This window comes from Cnephaeus nilssonii (genome assembly GCF_951640355.1).
Source record: "Cnephaeus nilssonii genome assembly, chromosome: 18".
Classification (NCBI taxonomy): Eukaryota; Metazoa; Chordata; class Mammalia; order Chiroptera; family Vespertilionidae; genus Cnephaeus; species Cnephaeus nilssonii.
Genome location: NC_137089.1, coordinates 52,338,373 through 52,354,439, shown reverse-complemented (window position 1 = coordinate 52,354,439; position 16,067 = coordinate 52,338,373). Strand labels below are relative to the sequence as shown.

Genomic DNA, 16,067 nt, shown 5'->3' with positions numbered 1-16,067 from the left:
CTAGATTTTTACTATATTTTATACATCTCCTTCCTGAAATTGAACTTGGTTATATCATATGTAAGAGCTGAGTAGTTTTTATAATAGAGGAATCTGACTTAAAAATGCAGTTTAAATTTTTCTACATTTTAATTTTTATAACTTTAGTCTGAGAAAGAAAATAAAATCTTTCATTCCTTATTCTAAATTCAGACACTGTTGATAAAATAACAGTTGGAACACTAATGTTTTGATAATTGTTAAACAATTCAAAGAAAATTCTGATTTGTTAGTTTAAATTTCAAATAGGTAACTTTTCCAATCATCTTTCACAAATAAAATAAACCTTCAAAGTTAATCTCCAATATTTTAGAAATTTTGTTTAATATATATTTAATGAAGGCATTTAAAAAAAAACTTTAAAATGTTTTAAGTAATGTAAACATCACCACCTGCAGAGTATTAATATCAACTTTTACAACAAAATGCCTGTCATGTACAGGATAGTAAAAGAACATAAAAATGGATAAAATATGTCCCTCCTTAGAGACCCTTATAATCTAGAAAAATGAAGAGATTATTTTTTTTTAGACACGAAACTCTATAAGAACAAGCATCAAATCTCTCTTACTTACCATGATATCCCCAGAATGTAGCACAGTGCCTGACACATATAGGTGCTCAGGATTTGTACTGTCAGTGAATATATGGAAGAATGAATGAGCAAACAAGCATTCCTTAAAAAGAGTGTACTTTTAAAGTTAATAAGCAGTGAGGTCTTATTCAGTGGGCATTTAAGGTAGTTCTCCTAATTTCATAATTTCCCCTGTTCTCTACTATGATGCATATTGGTTGGTGATAGTACACTATTCCGTTATCTGGTTGATGTAAAACAATGAAATATCTACAAACCAGCAATTCCTCTACTGCCCTCTAGATGGGGACCCTTTGCACTTCTGGCATGGCCACTTTTTTCTTTTTTTTTTTCTTTTTTAAAAAATATTATTTATTTAAGAAAGGAAGAGAGAGATAGAAACATCATTGATGAGAAAGAATCATTGATCAGCCACCTCCTACTGGGGATAGAGCTGTGACCTGGTTCATAGGTCGACGCTCAACCACTGAACCACATTGGCCAGGCCACTTCACGTTTTCACATGTCATTTTTCAATTGCTACCCCCTGTTTTCATATAGGATCATTTTTACTTTTCTCTGGCTAAATTTCTAAGATCGTCATTCTTTGTTAGAAAGTCAAGTTGGATAAAGATATACATATTTATTTGATTTCTTAGTTTATATTTGTAACTTTTAAATGCAGGGGAAATGATAAAATAAAATAGTAAAGAAGAAAAAAAGAGAAAGGTTCTGTGAATTTAGGGAAGGTAAAAAGTGAGGTTATTTGGGAGCGCCATAAGAATAAGCATCAGATCTGTCTTATTTACTAGAATAATAACTTTCAGTTACCGTCTAACTTCACAAATTTTACTTGAAACAGTTGTTGTCTTAAGCGTCTTCATTAATTTCATTGCCCTGCTGTGCACAAATGTGGCATTTCTTTGGCTAGTCATCAAAACTGGCAAGGTGGCCTGCATGGTCCGAATTTTTATATCTACTAATGGACATTGTGTGATCTATCTGAAGATGTCACATTAATCCTTACCTGGCAGTCAGATAACTAAGAGCTTGGGGGTTGGATTTCTGATGAACCAGAATAATGCCTTTAAAAGATTTATATAAAGAAACAAACATAGCAATCTCCTTATGGGTACACCTTTATATATTTTAATAGTAAAATGGACAAGTTAGGCCCTCCACTTCGAACTGGAAGACATGTGCAAAGGTTGTATGACAGTGACACAAAATCAGACAGTGCCATCAAAAGACATGAGTTATTACCCATTTACAAGTAAGTATTTGTAACTCAGTTTGGTTAATCTATTTCAGATATTTCCTTAAAAGCTTTATATACTGAATACTATAAACTTGTACATACCTATACTTAAAAAAAATCTTATTTTAATGATTTTTAAGCCACAAAGTGCTAAATATAGGACTTAAAACAGCTTGATTTTTGGTGAACATTTCTATTGTTCTAAAGCTGTTTTTAGAGCATACATTTTATTCCATTAAATTTTAATTTATAGAGGTTGAAAAAGCAGTCACCTTCAATAATTGTTATTTTTTTGTAGGAGTAATATTTTTTAAAAGAAGAATATAGGGAATATTATGCCATGAATATATTACAAGATTATCTTTGAATTAAGTAGATGATGAATTGTTATAAAAAGGCAGAAAAAATGATTTTATTATTTTCTTTTATTTTTCAAATATATTTTTATTGATTTCAGAGAGGAATGGAGAGGGACAGAGAAATAGAAACATCAACCATGAGAGAGAATCATTGATCGGCTGCCTCCTGCACGCCCTCTACTGGGGATCGAGCCTGCAACCAGGCATGTGCCCTTGACTGGAATTGAACCCAGGACCCTTCAGTCCACAGACTGATGCTGTATCCACTGAGCCAAACCAGCTAAGGCCCGAAAAAACGATTTTAGAGAAAATTTCATGTAGGGACCTCAGTCTTTTTGTTAGATGGTTATGAATTCCACATAAAACAGGAAAAGGATGTGAAAGTCACTTTGGAACTCTTCCATGTAAGACTTCAAGGGTTACTAGTTTGGTCTCCAATACAAGTCTAGCCCTCTCATTTTAACACTATGAAATTAGGGCCTAATAAATTAAATTACTTATTAAAGTTGAAAAATATGTTATTAGATAGAGTTCGCTTAGGTAACTTTTAAACCAAGGTCCACTATCATATATTCTCTTACCATGTATGAAAAGTAATAAATTTAGATATACAATGAAATAAAGATGGAGGATGTCTTGAAGATACTAGCAGCCAGCAGCCCTGAGTTATTTTTAAGCAGTTAATGATAAACCCTAGATGGAAGAATCTGTGCCCTAAGCCAGTTTTCTTTGTACTACTGCTGTCTGTAGGCGCTGAAGCAGATCTCAAAGAAACACTGACTGGCAGTAAGCTAGATTAAGGGCAATTCCAAAATTAAACCTTCTTTCATAACTGCTGGAACTGTATATAGCGGGCAGATTCGACCATGTGAGGCTGGGCAACTTGTGTCAAGTGCTGATCGAGATAGTTCTTCCCAGAATCTGAGGATGGTTCTTAACATTCAGATTCTGCCTTTTAGAAGATGTTACCAAAAATACGTGATCGGCATTTAATATGGCGGCTATTATTTATAATCTTATTTTTTCTCTAATTTTTTCCTAATTATTTAAACAACTTTAAATCATTGATATGGTGAACTTGTGTGTGTGTGTGTGTGTGTGTGCGCGCGCGTTTGTGCCTGTGCTCGCATGGGTGGATTTGTATTACCTGTATATCTCATGCACACATTATATGGAAGTGAAAGAATTTCTAACAAGACTTGTTTCTAGAGCCAAAGTATAAAAAATGCGTCCTTTCTATTTCTCTTACGACTCTCGCTGGAGAAATTGCCATTTATTGGCAGTGATTTTTTAGAAATTAAATTCCTGAAAAGGCACAGTAGCAGCTCTGCAGCATCTCTAGGGGGCACTCTAATAGCAGCGTAGAATATACCGCATAGATGGACTTGCAGTGACTGTTTGAGGGCCATTGGATGTCATTGATGTCATCTGTGTACCCAGGTGAAAGGTGATTTCTGTTGAAGTTTAGAAATAGTTTAAAGTAACTATTCAAAGCAGCTTCTCTCTGAATGACAACATTGCATATTAAACATAAGTTTTGTAATACCTAAATTCAAGTTAATCATGTAATCATTGTGCAAATTATTTAATCTCTCTGCCTATGAGTTTCTTCAACTTTAAAATGGGAATAATTGGAGATTTTTGTAAAGATTAAATAAAGTTACATATGTATCGTATTTAGCATGTAGTGTTCTTTGAGAAATAGTAGGTGTGTTACCTACATTATTTTCATGGTAGCTATTTGAAATTTTAGGAAAATCTCTTCAACTTTACTGTCTAAGTAGACAAGGAAGAATTTTAGCCAAAGTTTAAGAACTTTCTATCTAAAGGAAATTTGAAAAGCATTCTGCTTGTTTATGTATCACAACATTGCTTATCTCTGAAATGAAAAGATTCTAGTAAATCTCTAAAGAGGGGGCAGGAACTAAGACTTTACTGAACATTTAGCCGCTGCTTCAGCAATGCACTTGGCTGTGCCACTTTGGTAAGGTACTTAGCCACTCTTTGCCTCAGTTGTCACATTTGTGAAGTGCAGTTATAATTCTACCTACAGCATAGGAGTATTCTGAGGATTAATTACGTTTATATGTAAGGTATATATAAATAAGCTTATTTATAAGAAGATAATTAGAAATATTGCAATAGAAATATAGTACGCACCATTACATAAATGTGAATTTGTAGTAGCAGCAATAGCCATAGTAATAATAATAGTATTATCAACAGTAGCACTGCTAAATGCTCATATAAATTGCAGTTTATATCATGTAACATCCAGTAAGATAAGTGAGGATGGTCCCATTTTATAAATTAGGGATCTTGGTCTCCGGGAAGTTGACCACCTTAACAAAGTTGGTTGTAACAGTTGGGATTTGAATACAGATTCATCTGCATCTCAGAGCCTGTCCTTTCACCATTAACTGTCACACAACCACCTACTTTTCCGTGGATTCCTGAAGTCTCAGAAGGGAGTCAGGGACGGCCTAACCAAAACTTCCTGTCACTGACACTGATAGCCCAGACTGTGTAGCTAGTGAAATCAAGTTCTTAAAGGGAAAATTACATTAACCCACTTATTTGAGTTGATATTTCTCACAACAGACTTTCATAAATTGAATATTACTTTTTAAAATAGCTAGCTAATGTTTAAAGTGGGTAGCTAATTATTTTTTTATCACATCTCATATGCTTAACGTATTACTTAACAATTATTTGTAGGCATTTAACAAACCACATCTTTATTTTGAGGGAACTGTCAATATTAAACTGTAGGTAACTTGAAGATTTTCAGAATGATTAACTTAAACATTTCATGTAAAGCATATATACATATTTTAATTGATTTTATATATCATCAAGAGAATGTTAGTAAATGCAAAATGCTTTGGTTTATCTTTAGTTTTAACTACTATTGTTTTGCATTTTAAAATAATTATTTGAATTTTAATCTTTTGATTTAACCTGTCTACAGTTTCTCATTATTTTTCTAATCATGCAAATAGCAATTTGAGAAATAAATGATTATTCAATACTTTTTCATTGCCACCTTTTTCCCTTTCTAGCGCTAACACCAAACCTCGAAATTCCACACCACCTAATTTGGCACGAAATCCTGCCTCAGGTGTCCTTACAAGCAAGAGAAAAACATATGGTGAGAGTTACATAGCCAGGTATGTTTAGCTCTGGTATTTTAATAACCAAAATAAAAATGAAATATGTGTAGTTTTCCAAGGACCATATACAAAAATATGTATCAGGCTGATAGAAAATCTGATTTTTCCTTTGCTTTTTATTTAATCTGGCTTTTAATTTGTATGCTAAAGAAATAGTTTGGATATAAATAATATTGACCTATGCTTTGTAGTTAGAATTATTGTTGTAAATGCTCAAGAACAGTTTGTTTGGTTCCACTGGATTAATTTGTGTTTTTCATGTCTTTGTCTTTAACTGCAACTTGGTTACTTTTATCTCCACAAAGTGAATAATAGACTCTTTAAACCACTGCTGTTGTAATTTTTAGCAGCATTTTAATACATGTAAACTCCTCTGCTGAGGTTGTGATTATTCATGTACTTCCCTTTCTAACCTGTCCCAATTATAGATATTTTCTTTGTCTCAATTATAGATTTTTTTAAATAGACATCCCAACTTATTCCAGAAATTTTTAAGGCAAGGTACATAAAGGTACCCTAAGAGGAAGGTACTTAGCTCTCAGAAAAGTAAGGGACAAAAATATAAAGGAAGTTCTAAGAAATTCTTAACTAGAAAAATAACTTAGTTTGGTTTAGTAGGTCAGAGCCTGTAAAAGAAAGGCAAATTATCTGGTGTGAAATGCTCTTTATCCAGGCTTTCTGGTTCTCACAGGTAAACAAATGTAAGCACACAGTTCTGACTTACAAGACATACAGAGAAATCCCAAATTGTACAAACTAGCAATCAATCACCAGTGAGGAAAAATTTAATAAGTATACGTACCTATTACTTAAAATATTGAAATCATCAAACATTGACTTATAAAATAAGCCTGCTTAAAGTATGTAAATGATTAAGAGAGGGCATTGGAATCATTAACAGGGACAATATACTGTCACATACTGAACATCTGTGCAAAAGAACTAAATAGAACTCAACATAAGGAAAAAAATTAAAGACTCAAAAGATGGTTTAAATTGTAGATAAGTCACAGCGAAGGAAGAGAGAAGTGAATTAGAGGATAGATTTAAAGACATTATCTTGGGACAAATACAATGCCAAAGAAAACATTTAAAATTTCAATATTTACTAAAAGAGATTGGGATTCTAAGATGCTGCAGGGTAGCTGGAGGCTCCATCTACTTGCTCCCAACCCCACACTGGATTTGTGGATAAACTGCAGAGTGTTCAGCTTGAAAATCAGCTGAGTGTAGCTGATCTGAAGTATTGCAGACAGGGAATGTGGAGAAAGGACAGGAGACACAGAGAGGGTGAGCCAACTTGTGCACCTGCATGGCGGGGAAGCCTGAAGAAAAGTGTAGCTTTGGAGCCTCCGGCCCCTGGGAGTGTGGGGTTTCAGCCCCATGTAGGGATTCCCCAATCCAGAGCAACAGAGAAGGAAGGGGAGCCTGTCTAGCATCAGGCAGTGGGAATCAGTGGGGATTCGGTCTACCTGGGAATTTCAGACCGCACCCTCCCAGACAAAGAGTGATTTCTTTGTTACGACACCAGCCTGGGAAGTCCACTCAGATCTGTGTCTGTGGGAGGGGCCATGTGGCCAAGACCTGGGCCAGCAGAGGGGTCTGATTGGTGCACCCAGAAGTGAATGTGAGGAGCCCTGGATTCTCTGGAAGAACTTTGGGGAGAGCGCCAGAAGAGGGCTGGACAGTGTGGCGTGGGAAAGAGAATTGATCTAGCCCAACTCGAGCTGACAGGCAGTCACCCTCCCCACACCTGCAGAACAGCTGGGTGTTCCCCATCCCGGAAATCTGCACCTCTATGGCTGTGGCTAGGTCTGATGGCACAGAGGACTCGGACATTTGGCCTGGTAGGAACATGGGTGGAGGCCCCAACCAGTGGGGGCCGGATGTGCTGAAAGATTGGAGTGCCAAGCTGGGTTGATTTTGTTCTATTTTATTTTATGCCCTCCTACTTGGTGTGGCGGGGAGGGGGTGCCAGGGAGCCAGGCATAGATGAGGTTTTGTGACCTTGTCTCTGGGGTGAGTTCAGCCAGTGCAGTCCTTGGAAGGAGAGGATGTGTCTGCCCCACCCCTACAGACTGTGGGCACCAACCCCAATGCAAGTCTGTTTAAACCACCCTGGCCAGGTCCAGGATACCCCACAGAGCCCAGTTGTATGGGGGAAGGGAGAGCAGCTGTGAACAGAGACATTCAAGGTGCGAGACCAGAGGCAGACCCAGCCTCTGGGCTATGGAGCCTCCACCCATGGGACTTCTTGGGGCTCCATCCTGCTAGGCTTCAGTCAGATTGCTGAGGGCCAGGAAGGGACAGCGACTGGCATTAACTTGCACCACAGAACCTTCTGGGAGGCCCTGGACTGGAACACCAAGATGCCAGATTTGGACAGCATCAGAGCAAAATCCCACCAGGTCTGTGAATCATAGCAGTACTATTTAATGCATGGAAATAAACACAAATAAACAGCAAAAACGGGGAAACAAAGAAACAGGCCCCCAATGAAAGAACAGTAGGAATCTCCAGGAAAAGAGCTAAATGAAATGGGGACAAGCAATTTATTAGAAAGAGTTCAAAGTAATGGTTTTAAGAATGCTCAACAACATGGAAAAGGACATAGAAACCATGAAAAACAACCAGCTGGAAATGAAGAATGACATAGCTGAAATAAAAATACACTGGAAAGAATAAACAATAGATTAAAGGACATGGAGGATTAAATCAGTGAATTAGAAGACAAGGTAGAAAAAACAATCAGCAGCAAAAAGAAAAAAATATTTAAAAAGCACAAGGCTAGTTTATGGGAACTTTGAGATAACATGAAATGTAGCACTCCAATCTTAGGGGTAACCAGAGAGAGTAAAGAAAGTGAGCAAAGGATAGAGAACCCATTTGAAGAAATAATGACAGAAAACTAGTGGAACCTGGTGAAGGTAAAAGCCACACAGGTTCCAAAGCACACAGCGACCCACAACAAGACACATTGTAATTAAAATGGCAAACGTTAAGACAAAGAGAGAAATTTTAAGGGCAGCAAGAGACTATAAGGACCTTGCATAAAGTTGTCAGCTGATTTCTCAACAAAAATATTATAGGTGAGAAAGGAATATCATAAGGTATTCAAAGTAATGAGAAACAAGGATCTGAAAACAAAACTATATCCACAATGGCTATCATTCAAAATTAACCTTTTGCACTTGGATGTCGAGTGTGACTTGCCACGGTTAGCATTAGAATAAAGGAATCGAGAAAAAAGCGAGTGCAAAGGGTTAAAGGTGAAATAAAGATCTTCCTAACCTCCTCCCTCGCCTCCCCCCAAAACTAAAATTTATTACCACCAAACCAGCATTTCAAGAAATGTTAAAGGGATTGCTGGAAGAAGGAGGAGGAGGGGATAGAGGAGAAGGTCTGGAGGGACAGGGGGGAGGATAGAGAGAGGAACATGGGCACGAGGAACAAAAATGGCAATAAATAAGTAGCTATTGATAATAACCATAAATATAAATAGGTTAAATACTCCAAAAGACATAGGGTGGCTGAATGGATAAAACATGACCTATAGATAGATACACTGTCTACAAGAGACCCACCTCAGAACAAAAGAGTTACAAAGAATGAAAGTTAAGGGATGAAAAATTTTTTATGCAAATGGAAATGAAAAAAAAAAGCTGGAATAGCAATACTTATATCTAACACTAGAGGCCCAGTGCACGAAATTTGTGCACTAGTACGGTCTTTAGCGGCTGCTGGTGGCTGGCTGGTACTCCCTCCCTTCCCCTGGCCGCCACTTCCAGCTGGGGCCTCCCTCCCTTCCCCTGGCCGGCCCCGCCCCCTGGTCGAACTCCTGGACCACCTCCTGGTTGAAGGGACAATTTGCATACTATGTTTTTATTATATAGGACTAGAGGCCCAGTGCACGAAATTCATGCATGGGGGGGAGGGGTGTTCCTCAGCCCAGCCTGAACGCTCTCCAAACTGGCACCCCTCAAGGGATGTCTGGTGGGATCGGGCCTAAATGGGCAGTAGGACATCCCTCTCACAATCCAGGACGGCTGGCTCTCAACCGCTCACCTGCCTGCCTTCCTGATTGCTCCTATCCGCTTCTGCCTGCCAGCCTGATCAACACCTAACTGCTCCCTGCCAGCTCGATTGCCCCTAACTGCTCTCCCCTGCAGGCCTGGTCACCCCCAACTGCCCTCCCCTGCTGGCCCAGCCACCCCTTAACTGCTCTCCCTTGCCAGTCTGGTCACCCCTAACTGCCCTCCCCTGCCGACCTGGTCGCCCCCAACTACCCTCCCCTGCAGGCTTGGTTGCCCCTAACTGTCCTTTCCTGGAGGCCTGATCGCTTCCAACTGCCCTACTCTGCTGGCCCGGTCACCTCTAACTTCCCTCCCTTGCCAGCCCAATCACCCCCAACTGCCCTCCCCTGCAGGCCTGGTCCCCCCTAACTGCACTCCCCTGCAGACCTGGGTCCCCCACAACTGTCCTCCCCTGCAGGCCTGGTCTTCCCCAACTGCCCTCTGCTGCTGGCCATCTTGTGGTGGCCATCTGGTGTCCACATGGGGGCGGCCATCTTGTGTGTTGGAGTGATGGTCAATTTGCATATTACCTCTTTATTACATGGGATAATAGACTTTAAAATAAAGGCTATGTTGAGAGACAATGAAGGTCACTATATAATACTAAAGGAAACTACATAATACAATCCAACAACAGGATATAACCCTTATAAATATAGGAGCACCTAAATACATTTAAAAAACCTCTTGAAGGACTCTTAGGAGAGATTGATAGCAATTCAGTCATGTTAGGGGACTTTAACACCCCACAGGATAGATCTTCCAGACAAAAAATCAGTAAGGAAACAGCGACTTTAAACTACACACTAGATAAGATGGATTTAATTGATATTTATAGGACATTTCATCCCAAAGCAGCAGAATATTCATTCTTTTCAAGTGCACATGGAACATTCTCAAAGATAGACCACATGATAGGAGACAAAATAAGTCTCAACAAGTCCAAGAAGATTGAAATCATACCAAGCATCTTCTTGGATCACAATGGCATGAAACTACAAATCACTACAGTAAAAACACTCAAAAACATTCAAACACATGGAAGCTAAATAGCATGGTATTAACAATGAATGGGTTATCAATGAGTTCAAGGAAGAAATAAAAAAGTTCTTAGAAACAAATGAAAATGAACATATAACTCAAAATCTATGGGACACAGGGAAAGTAGTCCTGAGAGGGAAGTTCATAGCATTACAGGACTACCTCAAGAAACAAGAAAAATCTCCCATAAACAATCTTACCCTACAATCTATACTAATAAAAGGGTAATATGCTAATTAGACCGGGAGACCTTCCAGACGTCCTTCCGGCCAAAGCCATGGTGACGGGGTCGAGGCAGAGGTGGTTAGGGGTGATCAGGCCAGGAGGGGAGGGCAGTTGGGGGTGATCAGGCCGGCGCGGGGCATTTGGGGGTGAGCAGGCCGGCAGGGGGGATAGGGCCTAAACTGGCCTAAACTGGCAGTTGGACATCCCCTGAGGGGTCCCAGATTGGAGAGGATGCAGGCCAGGCTGAGGGACACCCTCCACCATTCACAAATTTCGTGCACCGGGACACTAGTTAAAAAAATAATTAGAAAAAGAACAAGAAAATCCCAGAGTAAGTGGAAGGAAATAATAAATATCAGAGCAGAAATAAATGATATAGAAACTAAAAAAACAACAACCCTACAATAAAATAGATCAATGAAACCAAGTGCTGGTTCGTTGAAAAGGTAAACAAGATTGGTGAATCTTTAGCCAGTCTCATCAAGAAACAATGGGAGAGGACCCAAATAAATCAGAAATGAGAGAGGCGAAGTAACTACTGACATCACAGAAATACAAAGAATTGTAAGAAAATACTATGAACAACTATATGCCAACAAACTGTACAATCTGGACAAATGGTCAAATTCCTGGAAACATACAATCTTCTGTAAATCAGGAAGGATCAGAAAACCTAAATAGACAACTAATGAAATTGAAGCAGTAATAATAAAAAAAACCCTAGCAAACAAAAGTCCTAAACCGGATGGCTTCACAGGCAAGTTTGACCAAGCATTCAAAGAACTAGCACCTATTTCCTCAAACTATTCCAAAAAATTCAAGAGGAAGGAAGACTTCCAAGCTTTTGTTTATGATGCCAGCATTATTATAATTCCCAAACTAGATAAAGACACTACAAAGAAAGAAAATTACCAGGCTAATTTCCCTGATGAACACAGATGCTAAAACCCTTAACAAAATATCAGCAAATAGGATCCAGCAATATATTAAAAAGATCATAAATCATGACCAAGTGGGGTTTATCTTGGAGATGCATGGATGGTACAATATTCACAAATTGATTAATGTGATAGATCACATAAACAAATGAAGGCTAACAGTCACATGATCATATCAATAGACACAGAAAAAGCATTGGACAAAATCCAGCACCCATTTATGGTAAAAACTCAGCAAATTGGGAATTTAGGGATCATAGCTCAACATAATAAAGGCCATATATGATAAACCTAAGCCAACATTATTTTCTTTTTTTTTAATGTCTTATAAGTTTTTTTTTAATATATCTTTATTGATTTCAGAGAGAAAAGAAGAGGGAGAGAGATACAAACATCAATGATAAGAGAGAATCATTGCTTAGCTGCCTCCTACACGTACCTTACTGGGGATTGAGCCACAACCCAGGTATGTGCCCTGACCAGGGAATTGATCCGTGACCTCCTTTTTCATAAGTCAATGCTCAACCACTGAGCACACTGGCTGGGCAGCATCATTTTCAATGGACAGAAACTAAAAGCATTTCCCTTAAGATTGGGAAGAAGACAGGAATGTCTGTTTTCATTACTCCTATACAATATAGTACTGGAATTCCTAGCCACAGCAATCTGACAAGAAGAAAAAATAAAGGCATCCAAATTGGAAAGGAGGAACTATTATTATGTCATTATTCATAGAAATATGATATTGTACATAGAACACTTTAAAGACTCCAACAAAAAAACTACTAGGTTTAACAAATGAATTTGGCAAAGCAGCAGGATACAAAATTAACATCCAGAAATTGATGACATTTTTATACATCAATAATGAACTCTCAGAAAGGGAAACTAAACAATTCCATATACCATTGCAACAACAAAAAGATACCTAGGAATAAACTTAACCAAGGAGGTAAAAGACCTGTACTGAAAAAAGAAATAGAGGAAGATACAAACAAGTGGAAGCATATTCTGTGCTCAGGAATAGTAAACATCATTAAAATGTCCACACTACCCAAAGTAGTGTGCGAAGCGGCAGGCGGCCAGGGAGGAGCCTGCGCCGCTCTGCTCATCCCGCCCTGCTGCGCCTGCTGCTGCCAAATGCTTGGTAAACTTGCTGAGTGGCACTCCCGCTGTAAAAGTGCACTGACCACCAGGGGGCAGCTCCTGCATTGAGTGTCTGCCTTCTGGTGGTAAGTGCCCGTCATAGCGACCGGTCAATGGGTTGTTCGGTCGTTTGGTTGCTTTGGCTTTTATATATATAGATGGGACTACGTCAAACTAAAAAGCTTCTGCACAACCAAAGAAACCATCAACAAAAAGAAAAGGGAACCCACTGTATGAGTGAACATTTTTGCCAGTGATACAGCTGATAAAGTTAATTTTCAAAATCTATAAAAAATTTATACAACTCAACACCAGGAAGGCAAACAACCAATTAAAAAATTCAACGGACTGCCGTGCCAGCGTGGCTCAGTGATTGAGCCTTGACCGATGAAACAGGAGTTCATGGTTCAATTCCCAGTCAGGGCACATGCCTGGATTGCTTGCTCAATCCCCAGTGTGGGGTGTGCAGGAAGCAGCCAATCAATGATTCTCTCTCATCATTGATGTTTCTATCGCCTTCTCCCTCTCCCTTCCTCTCTGAAATCAATAAAAATATATATGTTATTATTTTTTAAATCTTTATTGTTGAAAATATTACATAGGTCCTCCTTTTTCCCATTAACCTATTCCAGCCCACTCCCATCCTCCCCACCAGGCCCTTACCACCTCATTGTGTCCATGGATTATGCATATATGCATACAAGTTCATTGGTTGATCTCTTCCCACCTACCCACCCGCCCCTGCCTTACCTCTGAGGTTCAACAGTATGTTCATGCTTCTATGTCTCTGGGCCTATTTTTGATCATCAGTTTGTTTGGTTCATTAGATTCCACATATGAGTGAGATCATGTGATACTTATCTTTCTCTGAATGGCTTATTTTGTTCAGCATAATATTCTTCTCCAGGTCCATCCATGCTGTTGCAAATGGTAAGAGTTTTCTCTTTTATTGCTGCATAGAATTCCACTGTGTAGATGTACCACAGTTTTTTTTATCCACTCATCTGCTGATGGGCACTTAGGCTGTTTCCAAATCTTAGCTATTGTAAATTGTGCTGCTATGAACATAGGGTGCATATATCCTTTCTGATTGGTGTTTCAGGTTTCTTAGGATATATTCCTAGAAGTGTGATCACTGGGTCAAGTGGGAGCTCCAGTTTTAATTTTTTGAGGAGAGCCCATACTGTTTTCCAGAGTGCTAGGAGAGATATCTGAGATTTTGTTGCCTATGATTTTTTCGAGGACTTTTATGGTTTCATGTCTTACATTTAAGTATTTTTATCCATTTTGAGTTTATTTTTGTATATTGTGTAAGTTGGTGGTCTAGTTTCATTTTTTTACGTGTACCTGTCCAATTCCCCTGACACCATTTATTGAAGACACCGTCTCTGCTCCAATGTTTGCTCTTGCCTTCTTTATCAAATATTAATTGAGCATAGTGGCTTGGTTGATTTCTGGGTTCTATGTTCTGTTCCACTGATCTATATGCCTGTTTTTGTGTCAGTACTTGGCTGTTTTGAGCACAGTAGCTTTGTAGTATAACTTGATATCTGGTATTGTGATTTCTCCATCTTCGTTCTTCTTTCTCAAGATTGCTGTGACTATTCGGGGTCATTTTTGGTTCCATATAAATTTTTGGAGTGTTTGAGGTATGTGAAATATGCTTTTGGTATTTTAATAGGGATTGCATTGAATCTGTAAATTGCTTTGGGTAATACGGACATTTTAATGATGTTGATTCTATTCACCCATGAACATGGTATATTCTTCCATTTGTGTATATCTTCCTCTATCATTCTGTAGTTTTTGGAGTACAGGTCTTCTACCTTCTTGGCTAAGTTTATTCGTAAGTATCTTAATTTTTTTGTTGCAATGGTAAATGGGATTGGTGTGGTTTTTTTTTATTTTCTCTTTCTGAGAGTTCACTAGTCCTATATAATAAAAGCCTTATATGCAAATCGACCAAACGGTGGAATGACCAATGGAATGATCTGTCACTATGACATGCACTGACCACCAGGGGGCAGGCGCTCAACACGGGAGCTGCCCCCAGCCTGCAGGCCCTAGGCCAGCCAAGGCGGGTGCCAGCGTGGTCCCCCGATCATCCCACCAGTCACTCCATAGATCGGCCCTGATCGCCGGCCAGGCCTAGGGACCCTACCCGTGTATGAATTTCATGCACTGGGCCTCTAGTGGTATATAAAAATGGTATGGATTTTGGGGTATTAATTTTGTATCCTGCTATGTTTCCAAATTTATTTATTAAATCTAGTAGTTTTTTTTTATGGAGTCTTTAGGGTTTTCTGTTTACAGTACCATGTCATCTGTGAATAATGAGAGTCGTACTTCTCCTTTCCAATTTGGATGTATTTTTCTTCTTCTTGTCTGATCGCTATGGCCAGGACTTCCAGTACTATGTTCAACAAGACTCGTGAAAGAGGGAATCCCTGTCTTGTTTCTGTTCTTAGGGGAAATGGTTTTAGATTTTGCCCATGAAGTATAATGTTGGCTGTAGGTTTGTCATATATGGCCTTTATTATGTTGAAGTATGATCCCTGTATTCCCACTTTGCTGAGACTTTTTTATAAAAAAAGGGTGTTGGGATTTTTCAAATGCTTTTTCTGCATCAATTTATATGATCTATGACTTTTGTAGTCTGTTTATGTGCTGTATCACAGTTATTGATTTGCAAATATTGTATCAGCTTTGCATCCCCGGAATATATTCCACTTGGTCATGATGTATGATCTTTTTATTTTATCTTATTTTATTTTGTTTTTTAAAAATATATTTCTTTATTGATTTCAGAGAGGAAAGGAGAAGGAGAGAGAGAAACATCACTGATGAGAGAGAATCATTGATCGTCTGTCTCCTGCATGCCCCCTACTGGGGATTGAGCCCGCAACCCAGGCATGTGCCCTTGGCTGGAATTGAACCTGGGACTCTTCAGTCTGCAGGCTGACGCTCTATCCACTGAGCCAAGCTGGCTGTATGATCTTTTTAATGTATTGCTGGATTTAATTTGTGAATATTTTGTTGAGGATTTTAGTGTCTGTGTTCATCAGGAATATTGCCCTGTACTATTTCTTTGTCATGTCTTTATCTTATTTTGGCATTAGGGTAATGCTGACCTCATAGCAAGAATTTGTAAGTGTTCCTTCCTCTTGAATTTTTTTGAATAGTTTGAGGAGGATAGGTGTTAGTTCTTCTTTGAATATTTGGTAAAACTCCCCTGTGAATC

The 16,067-nt window shown here is 38.8% G+C and overlaps 1 protein-coding gene across 1 annotated transcript in view; it reads left to right on the top strand.

Annotated features, from left to right (window-relative positions):
- The window catches only part of ZC2HC1A (zinc finger C2HC-type containing 1A), a gene marked incomplete at its 5' end in the record, with an annotated part of 59,221 nt that overhangs the window by 35,188 nt on the left and 7,966 nt on the right, over nucleotides 1–16,067 (top strand). The window contains 1 exon segment of the mRNA XM_079795902.1: nucleotides 5,293–5,400. Within this exon segment, the coding sequence (XP_079652028.1) occupies nucleotides 5,293–5,400 (108 nt within the window).